Source organism: Vipera berus, assembly GCF_964194415.1.
Source record: "Vipera berus genome assembly, chromosome: 4".
Classification (NCBI taxonomy): Eukaryota; Metazoa; Chordata; class Lepidosauria; order Squamata; family Viperidae; genus Vipera; species Vipera berus.
Window position 1 is genome coordinate 53021731 of NC_138206.1, and position 15189 is coordinate 53036919.

General features: G+C 47.8%; 1 protein-coding gene across 1 annotated transcript; it reads left to right on the forward strand.

Moving 5' to 3' along the window:
- Positions 1-10603: 10603 nt before the first annotated feature.
- On the forward strand, positions 10604-11548 carry OLIG2 (oligodendrocyte transcription factor 2; the record flags this gene model as incomplete). Its single annotated transcript, XM_081328065.1, has 1 exon — positions 10604-11548. One exon carries the CDS (start codon positions 10604-10606, stop codon positions 11546-11548), a length of 945 nt encoding a protein of 314 aa, XP_081184191.1.
- Positions 11549-15189: the final 3641 nt, after the last annotated feature.

Genomic DNA, 15189 nt, shown 5'->3' on the forward strand with positions numbered 1-15189 from the left:
ATTCAGTTCCTGCTTGGAAAATGCCAGATGTTCATGCCCTCCTTCCTTATATGTTCCATACAACTGTCGTCCACTTTTATTTCAGTTTTTGTGATGCTGATGCCAATTGAGGGGAAAACCAACAGCCTTAAACTTGTATTTGTTTGCATTTATCAAAACAAAAGGAAATTTGTATTACACACTTATAAATAACTCTCCATAGAAAACACACACGCTCAGATCTTTTTTGCAAGATATCTGAAATTTATTCAGCTCAAACTCAGCAGACTTAATTCCTTAATCACAAAATATTTCCATGGACACAATAAAAAAAACTTTTAAAACAGTCATGTTAGAAATTATAATTTAATCGTAATTTTAATCATAACGGCCAACCAGATATGTCTACAAGCAAGACATGTGTGCAATGCAATGGCCCTGTGCCCATTTGTAGTTTAGCACAATAGTATCATACAATGATTTGTTAATCTTACTCTATGGTTATGCAATTAGTCTCATCTCATCCTCCTCCCATGAATGAAATAACCTTAAATTGTTATTAAGGATAGGCCTTTCCTCCTTAAGCCAACGCTATTGAGTACCCAACTTCATGGTGTGTAAAACCCATAGTGCTTTGTCACCCATGATCTTTGTGGGGTGAATGATTATGTGGTTTGAAATTACAATACTTGATCTGGAGAAAAATAGAGGGAATATTTGTGACATTCTGTTTTAACACTGAAATATTTCCAATGGAAATCTTTAACTTTAGCAATAGCAAAAAAAAATGACCTTCTGGGAAATAACCAATGATGTAGTACTAGACTTCTGTTATTTCTTTGCTAGCTTTCCTATGTTTGTCAGTTTCAGTCACACAACTACAGTACAGTCCTTTGCAATGAAGTAGAAATAGTAATTGCCCAGGAATTTTTCATCTTTCCTGGACCCAGATAGTTGCTTGATATAATCTGAGGGAACATCTATATACAATTCTATGTGATCTGATGTGGATGATACCAACAGCAGTCCTGTATTAATTAATTTACATGTTTGACACTGTCCTAAGCATAAAAGAAGCATGGGGAAAGGAAATAAGGTCTTTCTGGGAACACTATAAATTCCTCCTCTTCTTCTCCAGCTGGCACTGGTGCTTTGTCCGTAAGAAAAGAATTGCATATATGTGCATTGCTATCTACAGTGTACTATTACAAGTTCATGTTTCTGACTGGAAATAATGAATAGGAAGGTAACATTTCTGTATACCTCCTATAAAGGTTGTCTCTTTAGGGGAAAAAAAAGAGCAAGCAAAGAATTTATTTTTTAAAGATTCTAGCAAGGCAAAGATGTGATGTAAATAATTTTAGGTAATCTCCCAGATGCGGTGGCTCAGTGGGTTAGGACGCTGAGCTTGTCGATCAGAAGGTCGGCAGTTTGGCGGGTCGAATCCCGAGTGCCGCGTAGCAGAGTGAGCACCTGTTACTCGTCCCAGCTTCTGCCAACCTAGCAGTTCGAAAGCACGTAAAAATGCAAGTAGAAAAATAGGGACCACTACGGTGGGAAGGTAACAGTGTTCCGTGCGCCTTTGGCGTCTAGTCATGCCGGCCACATGACCACGGAGACGTCCTCGGACAAGCGCTGGCTCTTCGGCTTTGAAACGGAGATGAGCACCGGCCCCTAGAGTCGGAAACGACTAGCACACGTGTGCGGGGGAACCTTTACCTTACCTTTACCTTTAATCTCCCAGAAGTGTGGTCCCTATGACATGGGATTGTCCAATATTTTTCTCTGGGATGCACACTTCCCTTTTCTTTTTTATGTAACTGTCATTTTCCAGGATCAAAACAGATCAATGAGCATTTAGGCCTAACTGAAGAAATTGCTGAACAGGTTTGTTGTGACTCTCAAATGAAAGCCATAGAAGATAGGTAAGGTTTGTCTACTTCAGGGGTAGGCAACCTCGGCTCTTCTATGACTCATGGACTTCAACTCCCCGAATTCCTGAGTCAGCTATGCTGAAGTCATGCTGAGTTGAAGTCCACGAGTCATAGAAGAGCCGAGGTTGCCTACCCCTGGTCTACTTGAATAAAGGGAATGAGGCTGTGAAGATCTAGCTGCTCCTCAATTCCCATGCGTGGCTGATAGGCCCTGTAATGTTGTGGGTGTTCAGAGGAACTAATTTTAATGCACACAGGAGGTGCTCAGGATTTTGCTGTTCCGTCAGCTGTGCTTGCTCCTGCTTCTGAGCACAGAAGACATGCAATTTCTGGAAGGCTGGGAAGAGATAGAGATGCCAGCCACCTTCTTTATTGCTTCCCCCCAAAATGGGAATAGAACAGCCAGAGAAACCACCAGACTCTTTGGAGGTGAAAAGTTCAGCTACAGAGTGCAATGAGGGCAACGAGGAATTTGACAGCTTAACGGAGCCCCTTTAATAAGGTGAGGGTCTTTATTTGGAATTGCCGGGCAGGCACCAACAACACTGGCTTCTCTCTAGCTCTGGATGGCCTGGCCTCTTCTGCTATTTCTTTTGATGTCCTATATCTGTGGTGGCAAACCTACGGCACAGGTGGCACGCAGAGCCCTCTCTGTGGGCACACGCGCCGTTGTCCCAGTTTTATAAAACCTTTTCACTTTAGGCCTCCGCCCGCTGTGTGCAAAAAAAAAAAGGCTCAATCAATCATTTTCAACTTCTAGGGGGGGGAGAGATCTTGCAAAGTTGGAATTGATTGATTGAACTTTTTAGTCCCACCCAGTCTGCCGTTACCATCACGGCCACGCCCACCCAATGGGCCACGCCCACCCGGCAGCTGACGAACATAAGTGGATTTGGGGTTGCAGTTTGGGCACTCAGCGCCTAAAACCATCACTGTCCTATATGGTTTCTATTGCGTTCCTGCCGTTTGGGGGCACATCTCTCTTTTTTTTCCAAGGAGTGGGCTAGCAACTGAACAAGAAGGAATGCCTTTAAACTGGCAAGAAGATGTCAATCATACCCTTCCCTCAGCTTTGTCTTCAGGGGCATCATCTTATCCAGCGGGTTCCCAGCGATCAAATCCCAGTGAACCAGCTGATGAGTATAAAACTAAACAAAAAAAAAAGTGAAATCTAAACCCTGGGAAACACTGACCGGCGAGGAGACGCTCTCCTTTGCTGAGCCAGTGAACAATGAAGCGGCACCTCTTCCTCCCTCCCTCCCGCCCCCCCCCCCAGGGGGGGCTTTCCAGATTCACGGGGCTCATTTCTCTGGCTACCAGGCAACGGGGCAGCGAGGAAGAGGAGGTCGCTGGAGAGCCGCCTTTGGCAAAGGCCCAGCCCAAGTGGGGCGATTGAGCCCAGAGTCCTCAGGTCTCGCCAAGCAAAGGAGAGCTCCACTCGGGAGACAGCCATTCCACCCCTCCCCCCCCATTGTCGCCCTCCAGGCTACTGCATTGCAACTGCTGTGGCCACCGTTCCCCCTTCCCTGCACCGTGGATGGACGGGGAAGGCTGCGGGAATTCCCACCCACCCACCCACCCCCCAAAAAAAGACCCCGTCTGGAAGAAGCGCGCTGGAGCCTCTGCCGGTCGGTAGCCAGCAGCCAACGCCTTCTCCAGCCGTTAGCCCCTTCCTTAATTCATCCCCCTTGAAGCCCGGATACGCCTATCGCTATTCAGACGACCATTCTGTTGCCCCCCTCTCCCCCCCCCGGTGACACGGGCGAAAAGGGGCGGCCGGGTCTCCGTCTCGACACCTTTCTCGCGACGACGCCCTCCTCCCCAGGGCCTCCTTCATTCAGGACCCCCGCCGCGTTTGAACCCCCACGGGGGATGCTGATCCTCAACAGATGCCGGAAGGGAAGGGCGAGAGGCCAGGATCAAGCATTTCCCGCGGGAAAGAGATGGTCCTTAAGGAGAGGAGGAGGAGGAGGGGAGGAGGAGGAGGAGGAGGAGGAGGAGGAGGAGGAGGAGGAGGAGGAGGAGGAGGAGGAGGAAGATGGGGCGACGGAAAACAGCCGGCATGCATTGGGCTCTAACTTCAACTCCAAACGGAGTTGGGCATATTAAAGACGCGTCCCTCTCCTCCCTTTGGGGAAGTGCCGCAGCCTTCCTCCACTGCACCATCCACATCGGCGTTTCTGCGTAAAAGGACCTACCCGAACAGAGATTTCTGCGAACCGATCTGGGCCCTCCTAGCCAGGGATCCCAGAGTGACAAACACATCACTTAGATCTGGGGTCCGAATTCACCATAAACTGGCCGCTGATCGACAGTTTTCTTTTAAAAGGAAAAAAAAAGAAAGAAAAAGCACTAAATTCATTGAAATGAAGAAGAATCCAAGCACCGTGAAAAATTATTTTGCTTAACTAGGATTGATTAAACAATTGTAATTATAAAAGGGGACTAGTTCGTGGGCATTTTAATGATGGGCCAGTTAGCTTCGCACAATCTCAAATCTTCCCTTCCTTTTTGACAGGGATTTGGAGCCTGGGGCGGGGTCTATGGTAGGCAGCAATGTAGCCAGGCCCTCTTTTAGCACCTAGATTTGGGGTCTAAATTAATTTTTTCAGTCGTGATGCAGTTATAAAGAGCACAGGATATTGGTCCCCCCTTTCCCCCTCCCCCCTGCGCTTAATTTCATTCATGAAAAATTAAGACTTCATCTGTGAGACCAGCATTGCACGTCTACCCAGAAGCAAGTACTATAGTTGATCATCGACTCTCATATCCCTATTAAAGAGTGCTTTCCTCTTAGATCAACAGGATTTGTAAAGTCACAAACTTTGGAATATTTAAGGAATCTTCAGCAGGCAAGCTGGCTGAAAATGTATGTAATTCAGTTTCAGGCAGAATAAAAAAGATACTCTAGGCGTGATAAGTGGATTGTTTATTAATTACATTTGTATGCCACCCGGGTTGCTGGGAATCCAGCAGGAGATAAATTAAATGCTGCAAATAAATTTCTTTTTTGAATGTGTAGAAATAATGTTAAATTACACTACAGCTTCTCCCCAGACTTGGGCAGAAGTAGGGAAAAATAGTTGATAGGCCATTTTTAAGGTAACAATAACCCTTTTACACTAACGAAGGAGAGTTTTATAAGACCTCTTATAAGGGTATTTTCTCTAATTTGGCTACAGTACAAACTGCATTTCTTCATCTAAAAACTGCCCAACTTATCTACCCTCTATTTTTTAAAAAAAAATCTACGAGGAGAACTGTATATCTCATAAAGCATGGCTTTTGATTTTTAACAACTGAATGCCTGTCACATAAGAGGAATGGGGACTAAAATGGAATATATACTTCAGTGTATGCACAAAGAAGGTGTTGCTCATAACATATATGCCGGTGTGATCTGAGATGGAAATCTCTGTGAAATCTTAATTTCTGTTTTAGATTGATCAGGAGCACGTTTGGTGTAATCGCTAAGCTAGCAGGCTGAGTTCTATTCCCACCTTAGACCTTGGGACAGATCCTCTCTTCCAGCCCTTGGAAGCAGACAATGGCAAACCTCTTCCAAAATACCTTGCCAAGAAAATGTGATCAGGAAACAGATATTAGATTGGCTATGAGACAATTCGGTGAAAACCTTGGCTTTATAACTGTGCTGTAGCTACTTGTTTACACTGTATAGATCTGACCACCATATCTCAAGAAGGATATTGTAGAAGTAGGAATCAGTCAGAAAAGGAACAAATTGATTAAGAGGGCAAGTGAGGAACAGTTACAAAGGGTGGGGGGGAAGGCTGGTGGGAAGGGATTTACTGGATGTATGACTGTAGTATTACTGTAATGTAGCCTAGAGCTGTATTTATTTATGTTTTTATGAGTGGCACAGGTTGTGGTGAAAAGGATGAGAGAGAATTGTTCTCTGCTTCTCACAATTAAGAAATGAACATTTGTTGTTGTTAGCTGCGAAGTGTCGAAGTGTCGTGTCCGACCCTATGGACAACATTCCTCCAGGCCTTCCTGTCCTCTACCATCTTCTGGAGTCCATTTAAGCTCACGCCTCCTGCTTCAGTGACTCCATCCAGCCACCTGATTCTCTGTCGTCCCCTTCTTCTCTTGCCCTCAATCTTTCCCAGCATTAGGCTCTTCTCCAGTGAGTCCTTCCTTCTCATTAGGTGGCCAAAGTATTTGAGTTTCAACTTCAGGATCTGGCCTTCTAAAGAGCAGTCAGGGTTGATCTCCTCTAGGACTGACCAGTTTGATCGCCTTGCAGTCCAAGGGACTCGCAGGAGTCTTCTCCAGCACCATAGTTCAAAGGTCTCAATTCTTTGGCGCTCAGCCTTTTTTATGGTCCAACGTTCACTGCCACTGAACATTTAGCGATTTGCAATTTATGGGATATGCTAGCACAAGAGGTCAGATATTTGGGCAATTTTACCAGGAAGTAGGACAGACTCAGGAAAATCAGGCTATTGATGGCCATATATTAATTATTAATTCCAGGGTTTGCAGCAACAAGCCTCTCCGTTCAGTTGTCAACGAACATGAGAATGGTGTTATTTTCTTTGTGGATTTCCCATAGTGAATGGCTGGCCATTGAGAGGAAAAGACTGATGGATCTTTACGTAGCCTTGTATTTTTACAAACCGGATTCCTCTAGTGATCATCTGGTGCCTATTAATGCTTCAGCCCTATCAGCGTGTAGGTCCAAATATGTGTCTGTAGAATTTAGTGAGGAAGAATGTGTGAGAGAAAGGATCGGGTAAAACGCTTCATAATCCAGTTAAACAAAGACTAGGATCTAAAGCCATGTAATCTCAATTCTTCTGTGTAATGGGTTTTTACGGTGTCCTGAGGACAGCCTGATTCAGATGCAAAATTAAGCCCGGGAGAGCCTCTGGGCTCCGACCTTTTTAAGCAAGGCAAGAAAAGCTGGCTTTTAAGCAGCTCCTTGCAAGCGAAGGTGTAAGAGGAAGTAGGCTGAACTGCAAGACTCCCTTTACCTGACCTAAATCTCATTGCCGATGGACTTAATAGAAATTTAAAATGTTTATCTGAAGAGTCACGCGAGGCAGCCTCAGTTTCCCACCCACCCACCCCGCCCCGCCCGTCCCGACCATGTGGCTAAAGTGCTCCACGCTAGCAGGGTCGTGCCCATTGACTGAACAGTGTCCTCAAGGATCTCCGTAGAACCGTTTTGGGATTCAGGGGACAAATGCTTGTCCACCGTCAGAGTTTAAGCCCCTTTTCTCCAACTACTTTGGCTCAAAGTTCTTGGCGAGAACTGGTAAAAGGCGGGGGGGGGGGAATCCCCTCCCTTTCTCCGCTTGCCAACGGGAGCCCAGAATACGCCTGTTACATCCGGATTGTAGTCTAATTGTTCCGTCATGGATCATCATAAGAACCGTTAAAAAATAAACATTCTTCACGCCTCACTTCAAACGGTGGAAAAAAAAGATATTGAAGCAAATTGGTGGGACTTCGCGAGCCAGCTGGAAAAAAGCCGGTAGAGTGCTGTAACAAAAAAAGAAAAAAGAAAAAAAGGAGGCAGGCTTTGAGCGAGCCGAGGACCACAATTTGTTCAAAAGAGTGTGAACGCTCAGCCCAGTAACTGTCTCTGCTCTTCTCCCAAGGCCGCCCACCACGGAAGGAATTTATTTCGCCTAGGAAGCAAGTTGCAGAAAGCCAATTTTCCAGGCGCAAAGGCGTCGGGAGAAATGGACCACCGTGCCTGGATTCCGACTGAGCGCGCCGAAGGGTCTCTCTCTTCTCTCTCTCTGCCCGCTGCCTAAATCTGAAAAAGGGCAAAAGGGCAAAAGCGCTTCGTAGCTCAGCGCATTTTTTATTTATTTATTTATTTATTTTAATCAGAAGAAGTTCCAGCTTAAGGCAACGTTCTCAAGTTTCTGCTCTCTGAAATGGAATTAAATCGTTTCAAAAAGCTCGCGAGGACACATTCCTCCTAAGGAGAAATTGCCCTGAGTGGAAATCTTAACCGGCTCATTAGATAGATAGATAGATAGATAGATAGATAGATAGATAGATAGATAGATAGATAGATAGATAGATAGATAGATAGATAGATAGATAGATAGATAGATAGATAGATAGATAGATAGATAGATAGATAGATAGATACATAGATACATAGATACATAGATATAGATGATATAGATATAGATATATAGAGAGATAGAGATATAGAGATTATATATATATATATATATATATATATATATATATATATATATATATATATATATATATATATATATATATATATATATATATAGAGAGAGAGAGAGAGAGAGAGAGAGAGAGAGAGAGAGAGAGAGCGCCAGGCAACGGGCAACTTTTCGCAATTAGGGGATCCTTTCAAAAAGCATCCAAGCTGGAAGGACTTTTCGATTCCTGATGGTGGAAGCGTCGCAGCTTTCGACGCTTCTTCTCTCTCTCTCTATATTTAAATACGGTAGTTAGTCTCCTTGGGGTTTTCTTTAACGCTTTCCTTTTTTTTCCTTTTTCCTCTCTCAGTTTGGCCAGAGCAGCAGAGGAAAGCGGGACCGCCTGTTCTCAGGCAACTCCTATTCACTGCCGACTGGGCGGGGTGGGGGGTGGGCAGGGTCTCCTTTGAGCGTGGAAGTTACACCTCGCTGTCTGCGAGAGATATGGATGGGGCCTCCAGGGCAAAAGGGGGCTCACCCGGGCCGGAGATAAGTGCCTCGGTAAGTGCGGGACAGCGTCGCATTGTGGCCCGTGAGTGTTTACATTGGGCGGGGAGAGGGGCGGCCTTCCCAAGGGGCCGTGAAACCTATTCAACTTCTCCAAGCCGAAGCGGAGAGCCGGGCTCCGTCCCGCTCCCCAAATGTTATTGTTTCGTCGGCTCCGAAGCGGTGTTTGGACTCCTCTTCTCCACCGCCGCCCCCCCACCCCCGCCAGCTGTTGCGGGCGCTGTCATTGCAGCGTTTTCTTCGAGAAGCGACAAAAACTCACTCCCTTCTGTCTCCAGGCTCCCATCTTTCTCCCTATTGGCTGGGAGGCGAGGAAGGCGTGTGTCCGAACCCGTTTCATTGAGCGGAATTCGGCGGCGTGACGTCACTCTGCCGTTTCCCCCCCCCTCCTTTTCTCCTCCTCCTCCTCCTCCTCCTCCTCTCCCCCCCAGCTCCGCAGCAGTTCGCTCATTGGTGCAGCCGCCCGTCCAGGACAATATTCATTGTCCTTTAGCGGCTCGGCCAAGCGACGTGGCTATAAAAACGGGCGCCGGAGGAGGAAAGGTGCTTCTTATTAACTGTATCTGGGGGCAGCCCGCAGCTCAGCTGGAGCGGATCCGGCTGGCCAGGGAGATCCGCTCCGAACTGTAAGTCTTCCGTCCCCGTTCCCTTGCCGGCAGGCCGTTCACTTTCGTACAGCCCACTGGAAACTCATCCCCGGGCTGCACGGATCGGCCCGTCCCAGTAGCATGCGGGAGCGGTGGGTGGTGGTTTGTTCTTGTTGTTGTTTTTTTTCCCCCCAAACTTCCTTTTAGCGCTACTCACTCCTCCAGGAAATATTACGGGCAGGCACTCTAGCGATTTGATTCAGGGGATTGAGGAAAAACAGGAATTCAAAGTCGATCTAATGTAGCGAGGAAATATTTAGCTTGTTCTAGTGAATTTTTTTGGAGAAGAAATCTTGTTTGGTCGCTATATTAAGGAGAAGGGGTAGGGTTTGGGGTTTTTTTGTTTGTTTTTTTGCAGCCGCCTGGCACAGAGTCATCTTGGAGTAGAGAGGAGTAGAGAGGGAGCCGGGGTAGTTGGCTGAGGAGAGCTGGCCAGTTATAAAACTCCTCTATCATCCGAACAAAGATTAATCCTAAACCGCCCTGCGGTTTATTTGGGTAGGCTTCCCCCCCCAAAAGAAAGTACTTTGGTGCGATGTGTGAAAGTGGGTGAGCCTAAATCAATGCAAACCATAGAGAGCAAATTTAAAGGGGACATAAATGTAGTTCAAATAGTAAAAGTCCAGCACGCTTTGGCCAAACACGTAAAAAAAAAGTTGTCAAAAGTTTGTTTTCAGGCTGTCCCTTGCGCATCTAATTTCGGGTAGGGGTGGCGCTCGGGTGTTCGGCGGGAGAAAGGCAAGGCAAGGTCGGGATTTTCAGTTTCTGCTGGAGGGAAGAGAGAAAACGAGAAGGCGGACTGAGATTTGGAATAGGACACTGTTGTGTGATCCTCAAAACAGTTGAGCCGTTTTTCCCCCCATAATGCTGGAAATGAGATGGAGAAAAGCAGGTTATTTTGGATATTACTGGTTAACGATTTAGACACACAGATCTGAGGCTAGAGGTCGTTCTTTCAGGCTTACAAGTAAATCATGGTGATTTTTTTTAAACTTTTTTTTAAAAAAATGTTTTATTCAACGTATTGGCCGGAAGCCAACTAAATGAACAAATATGAACTCTAAATCCTCTTGGAATCCCCGGGCTTTCTGAACGTGCTGCACATTTTCAGTAGCGGCGCCAGGCTTTTTCCCGCGTTTGCCGGCGTGCGCGAGAGAAACTTTGGGTTCTGGTTCGGGCCTTCGCCGACCCCCGACCCTAGACTGGAAGCCCCGACCGCGATCCTTCGCAAGCTTTGCCGCCAGCCGGCGGAGCTGCTCCGTTGCCTAACGCCGCTTGTCTCTCTTTCCTCCGCAGGCGGCCGGGGCGGCGGGCCAGCATGGACTCGGACGCGAGCCTGGTGTCGAGCCGCCCTTCGTCTCCGGAGCCCGATGAGCTCTTCGTGTCGGCCAGGAGCAAGAGCGGCGGGGGCTTCTCGGCGGGCGGCGGCGGCGGCGGCGCCGTGTCCAGTTCGACGCCCAGCGATTCCCCCGCGGAGCTCAGCGCCGAGCTGCGCAGCGCCATGAGCGCCGCCGGGGTGGTGGTGGTGGACAAGCTGGCCTTCAAGTCGCCCTCGTCCTCCTCTTCCTCCTCCTCGTCCTCGTCCTCTTCCTCGACGTCCAAGAAGGACAAGAAGCAAATGTCGGAGCCGGAGCTGCAGCAGCTGCGCCTGAAGATCAACAGCCGGGAGCGCAAGCGGATGCACGACCTCAACATCGCCATGGACGGGCTGCGGGAGGTGATGCCCTACGCGCACGGCCCCTCGGTGCGCAAGCTCTCCAAGATCGCCACCCTCCTGCTGGCGCGCAACTACATCCTGATGCTCACCAACTCGCTGGAGGAGATGAAGCGTTTGCTCAGCGAGATCTACGGCGGCCACCACGCCACCGGCTTTCACCCCGCCGCCGCCGCCGCCTGCTCGGGGGGTCTGGTGGGCCACGCCGCGCCTCTGCCCGCTCACCCGGCTTCCCACGCCGTGCACCACCCCATCCTGCCCCCCGCCGCCGTCTCCAGCGCTTCCCTGCCCGGCTCCGCGGGGCTGTCGGCCGTCAGCTCCATCCGACCCTCGCACGGCCTGCTCAAGTCTCCGCCGAGCGCTGCGGCCGCCGCCGCTGCAGCCGCCGCCGCTGCAGCCGCCGCCGCGGCTCCGCTAAGCAGCGGCTTCCAGCACTGGGGCGGGATGCCGTGTCCCTGCAGCATGTGCCAGGTGCCGGCCCCCTCGCACCACCACGTCTCCGGGCTGAACGCGCCCAACCTGCCCAGACTAACTGGCGACGCCAAATAAAGGGCGGCGCGGCGGGAAGGAGGGTGGGGAGGGCAAGCAACCGGGAGCGGGGATGACACCCCCCCACCCCCCGCCCCCCGCTTTGGGAAGAGGAAATCGCCCGCCCGGACTCGCTTGCGCCCACCGGCCCAAGGTAAGGAGGTTTCCTCCGGGACTTTCCGAGAAAGCGAATTCCCAAAGCCCCGGACGCTCAAGGAGGCCCACGGAAAAAGGGAGCCCCGTCCTTCGCGGGAACTGCGCTCGCCGCCTTCGCTCCGATGCCAGCCCAGCTCCGGGTGGAAACGCAGCAGGCGCGGCTTGTTGGACGTTGAGAATCGCCTTTCTTTTCTTTCTCTTTGTAAAGACGGGAAGGACGCCGGCCCGGGTTTAGACACTCGCCTTCAAAGATAGGGACCCAAACGCCCAGCGTTTTTTTCCCACCTTGAGGGGTTTCCCCCCCCTTTTAAAAAGTAGAAGAGGGGGGGGGCTTAGGATTTGCAGGTCGACTTAACTACTTGATCTACAGTTTCGTTGAAACTGGGGAAGCTTCAGGGCCAGAGTTCGCGGAGGGGGGTCGCCTAAGCTCCTCTCTGGACGTCCCCGAGCGAGTGGTACTGGTTAACAATATAAACGTTAGCACTGGTTATGTGGAAGGAAATACGCCCCACTGATTTCAGAGTAAATTGGCTTTCAGCCTAAACACCATATAGGACTTCCAAGGACCAAATGATCCCGTTGCCCTACTCAAGAAGAAAGCGGCTGGTCTTGGGCGCGATCCAGCCGAGGTTAAGCAGTTTTAAGTGCCACCGATCCTTAAAATCCCGACTTTCGAAACTTTCTCCCAAAGTTGAGTCCAGACGCCGGGTGGATGGTCGCGGCCGTCGCCTAAGAAGCTCTGGCTGGATCGAGCCCCGGGCCTTCAGGGTCGCAGTGTTGTATTTGGAGCAGCAAATACGAGGAGACCAAAATAAAGCTTGAAGTCCCCGCATCTGCTCTTGCCTCCGGCGGGGTGGGTGGGTGGAAGGTTTAAGGGTGGCGTTCCTCGACGCGTTTCTCCGGAGAGCAGCGAAGGGGGTCCTTTAGAGTCTCCTGAATGTGTGGGCCTACGGATTAAGGTCTTTCCTTTCCCCCCCCCGCCCCTTTTAGAAGCCACAACACTTCCTTTTCTTGCTCGAGCATAAAGGTTAAAAGAAAAAAAAGGGGGGAGGGGGAGGGAGACATTAAGATTGGCTTGCGCTGCAATATTTAAACCTTCCCCCTCCCACCCTTGGGGGGCTTGTTTCCGAAGGAGGTCTTCCCCCCCCTCCCCTTTCGTCTTAGCTCGGTCACCTTCGAGAGATTTTTTTTAATCACCTGTTTATTTTTATATATATCTATAAAATAAAGAAATGGAAAAGTTCCTAAATAATATTTATTATTTGGTTGCAAAAAAAAGAAAAGAAAAGAAAAGAAAAAAGAAAAGCGACCCACTGTTCACGTTTTTTTTTAAATAATGAGAATAATTAAAAGAGAGATAGAAGAATGGACGTCTGGTGTGTTGTCCCTTCATTTCCATCGAAGTGCTCTCTCTCTTCAGAAATATGGGCCCAGGCTCCTCGTTGCACAGCGCACGCAGCCCACTAACTCCTTAAGTTCAGCAGTTGGGTGTGCTTGATTGATGCTACAACAACTGACAGTCTAGCCGCCTTTTCTAACTCCCTCCAAAAGATCACTACATTCCTCAGTATAAAGACACAGACACACACACACACACACACACACAGCGCTGCCAAATAAACACCTGGCTAACTCCAGGTGCAAGAACTAACAGGCCACGGACACCTGAATTCAAAGGGACACAGCCTGAGTTTAAGGTTGGGACCATCACCATTTGTGATTTAATTTTTGTGGCTAGACTTAATTTAATTTATTTTAATTTATTTTAATTTTATATTGGATTGTTTTTAAATTTTGCCTTGTAAACCGCCCTGAGTCCTTTGGGAATAGGGCGGTATATAAACCGAATAAATAAATAAATAAATAAATAAATATCAGTACTCTTCCATGCTCGCAACCAGCCTGTTATGGCTACTCGGTGACTCTAAAGCTTGCATGGGTAACATTTTACTTCGCCAGGAGTGGACGCTCAACAAGCCTCTCTCTCTCTCTCTCTCTCTCTCTCTCTCTCACACACACACACACAATGATACTTGGGTTACCTGTGTTACAGATGAGTTGATAATATCCAGTCAGTCGAATAATTGTTCTAGGGAAGAGATTGAGAAATGAGGGGGGGGGGAAGGGGCAGCAGATTGAAGTTCTAATTTCATACCACCTGTTTTCTAACCAAACGAGCTCTTCCATTGAGTGAGGGCATTTATTTACCTTGATCAAAATGTAACGGGAACACACTTTCTACCTGCGCATCTTCTTCCGTCAAGGAGTTTCCAGCAATGCTGCACTCAAACCCGCCAACCCACCCCCAGAGTTCAGCAGGACTTTTGCCCAACCCATCAACAGGATGCAGCTGATGGACAATTGCCACACTTTCCAAGGGTTGGGCGGAGGGCAGCCAGCGAGGGGATGGGGCAGGGGGGGGGTTCTGCCGTCACCATAGTCTTGCTCAGCCTAGATCCTTTCCTCAGGATGCTCCGACCAGGCAGGAGGCAAAGGATTTTATTTTATATTATTGTATTTTTTTTCTTTATTAAGAGGGTTTTTTTGGGGGGTGTGGAAAATCAAACTTAACAAGAACAAAGAAAGAAAGACAGAAAGAATGAAAAAAAGTATTTTTTGCAGTGAATATAAGTACAACTACAAAATTACCTTTTCCTCTATGGTTACCTATTTTCCCTTTTCCCCTATCATGAATTTTTCTAATCATCAAAGCTGTAAATTATATGATCCTTTTTTTCTGTTCCATAAAAAACTCTATAAGGGATTTCCAGTTCAGCCAATAAACATATATGTTGTCTTTTTTCTAATCATGGGAGCCCATTTGGCTATCTCTGCATCTTCTACCATCTTCTCCAACCATTCCACTATCAGCAGGTAGTACTAAGTATTTCCACTTTTGAGTATATAATAATAATATTACTGCAGTTATCATATATAAAAACGAAGTTCTGTGACCTTTATTCCAACTCTCTATCCATCAATCCCAAAAGAAAAGTCTCCACTTTCAATTGCATATTACCTTTTAAGATTTTCTGTAGTAGTGACTATATCTGCATCCAAAACTTTCTGGCTTTTTTTTACAAGCCCACCAAACATAATAAAATGCACCTATTGTTTCCAACATAATTTAGAAGTACCTTTATACATGCTAGACAACTTATCTAGTGACATGTACCAAAAGGAACATCTTTTTACAAAAAAGGGAAAGGTTTTTAAATTCACTTCCTGGAATGATTTTGCTTTGTTTTTCTTCTGCCTGGACTAGTCTCTGCAGTTTTCTTAGCAAAATTTTAGACTGGTTTGCCACTGGCTGCTTCCTAGGGCTGTGAGAGAGGGGCTGGCCCAAGGTCATCGTTTGTGCCTAAGGCAGGACTAGAACTAGAACAGTCTCTAAACCAAACTGGCTGTCTCCTGGAACATGCCCCTTCTCAAAGTAAGTAGGTTTACAGCTAGAATGGCATCTGGACAAATTTTAGGTAAATGTATTCCAGCCCAGCCAAGACCAC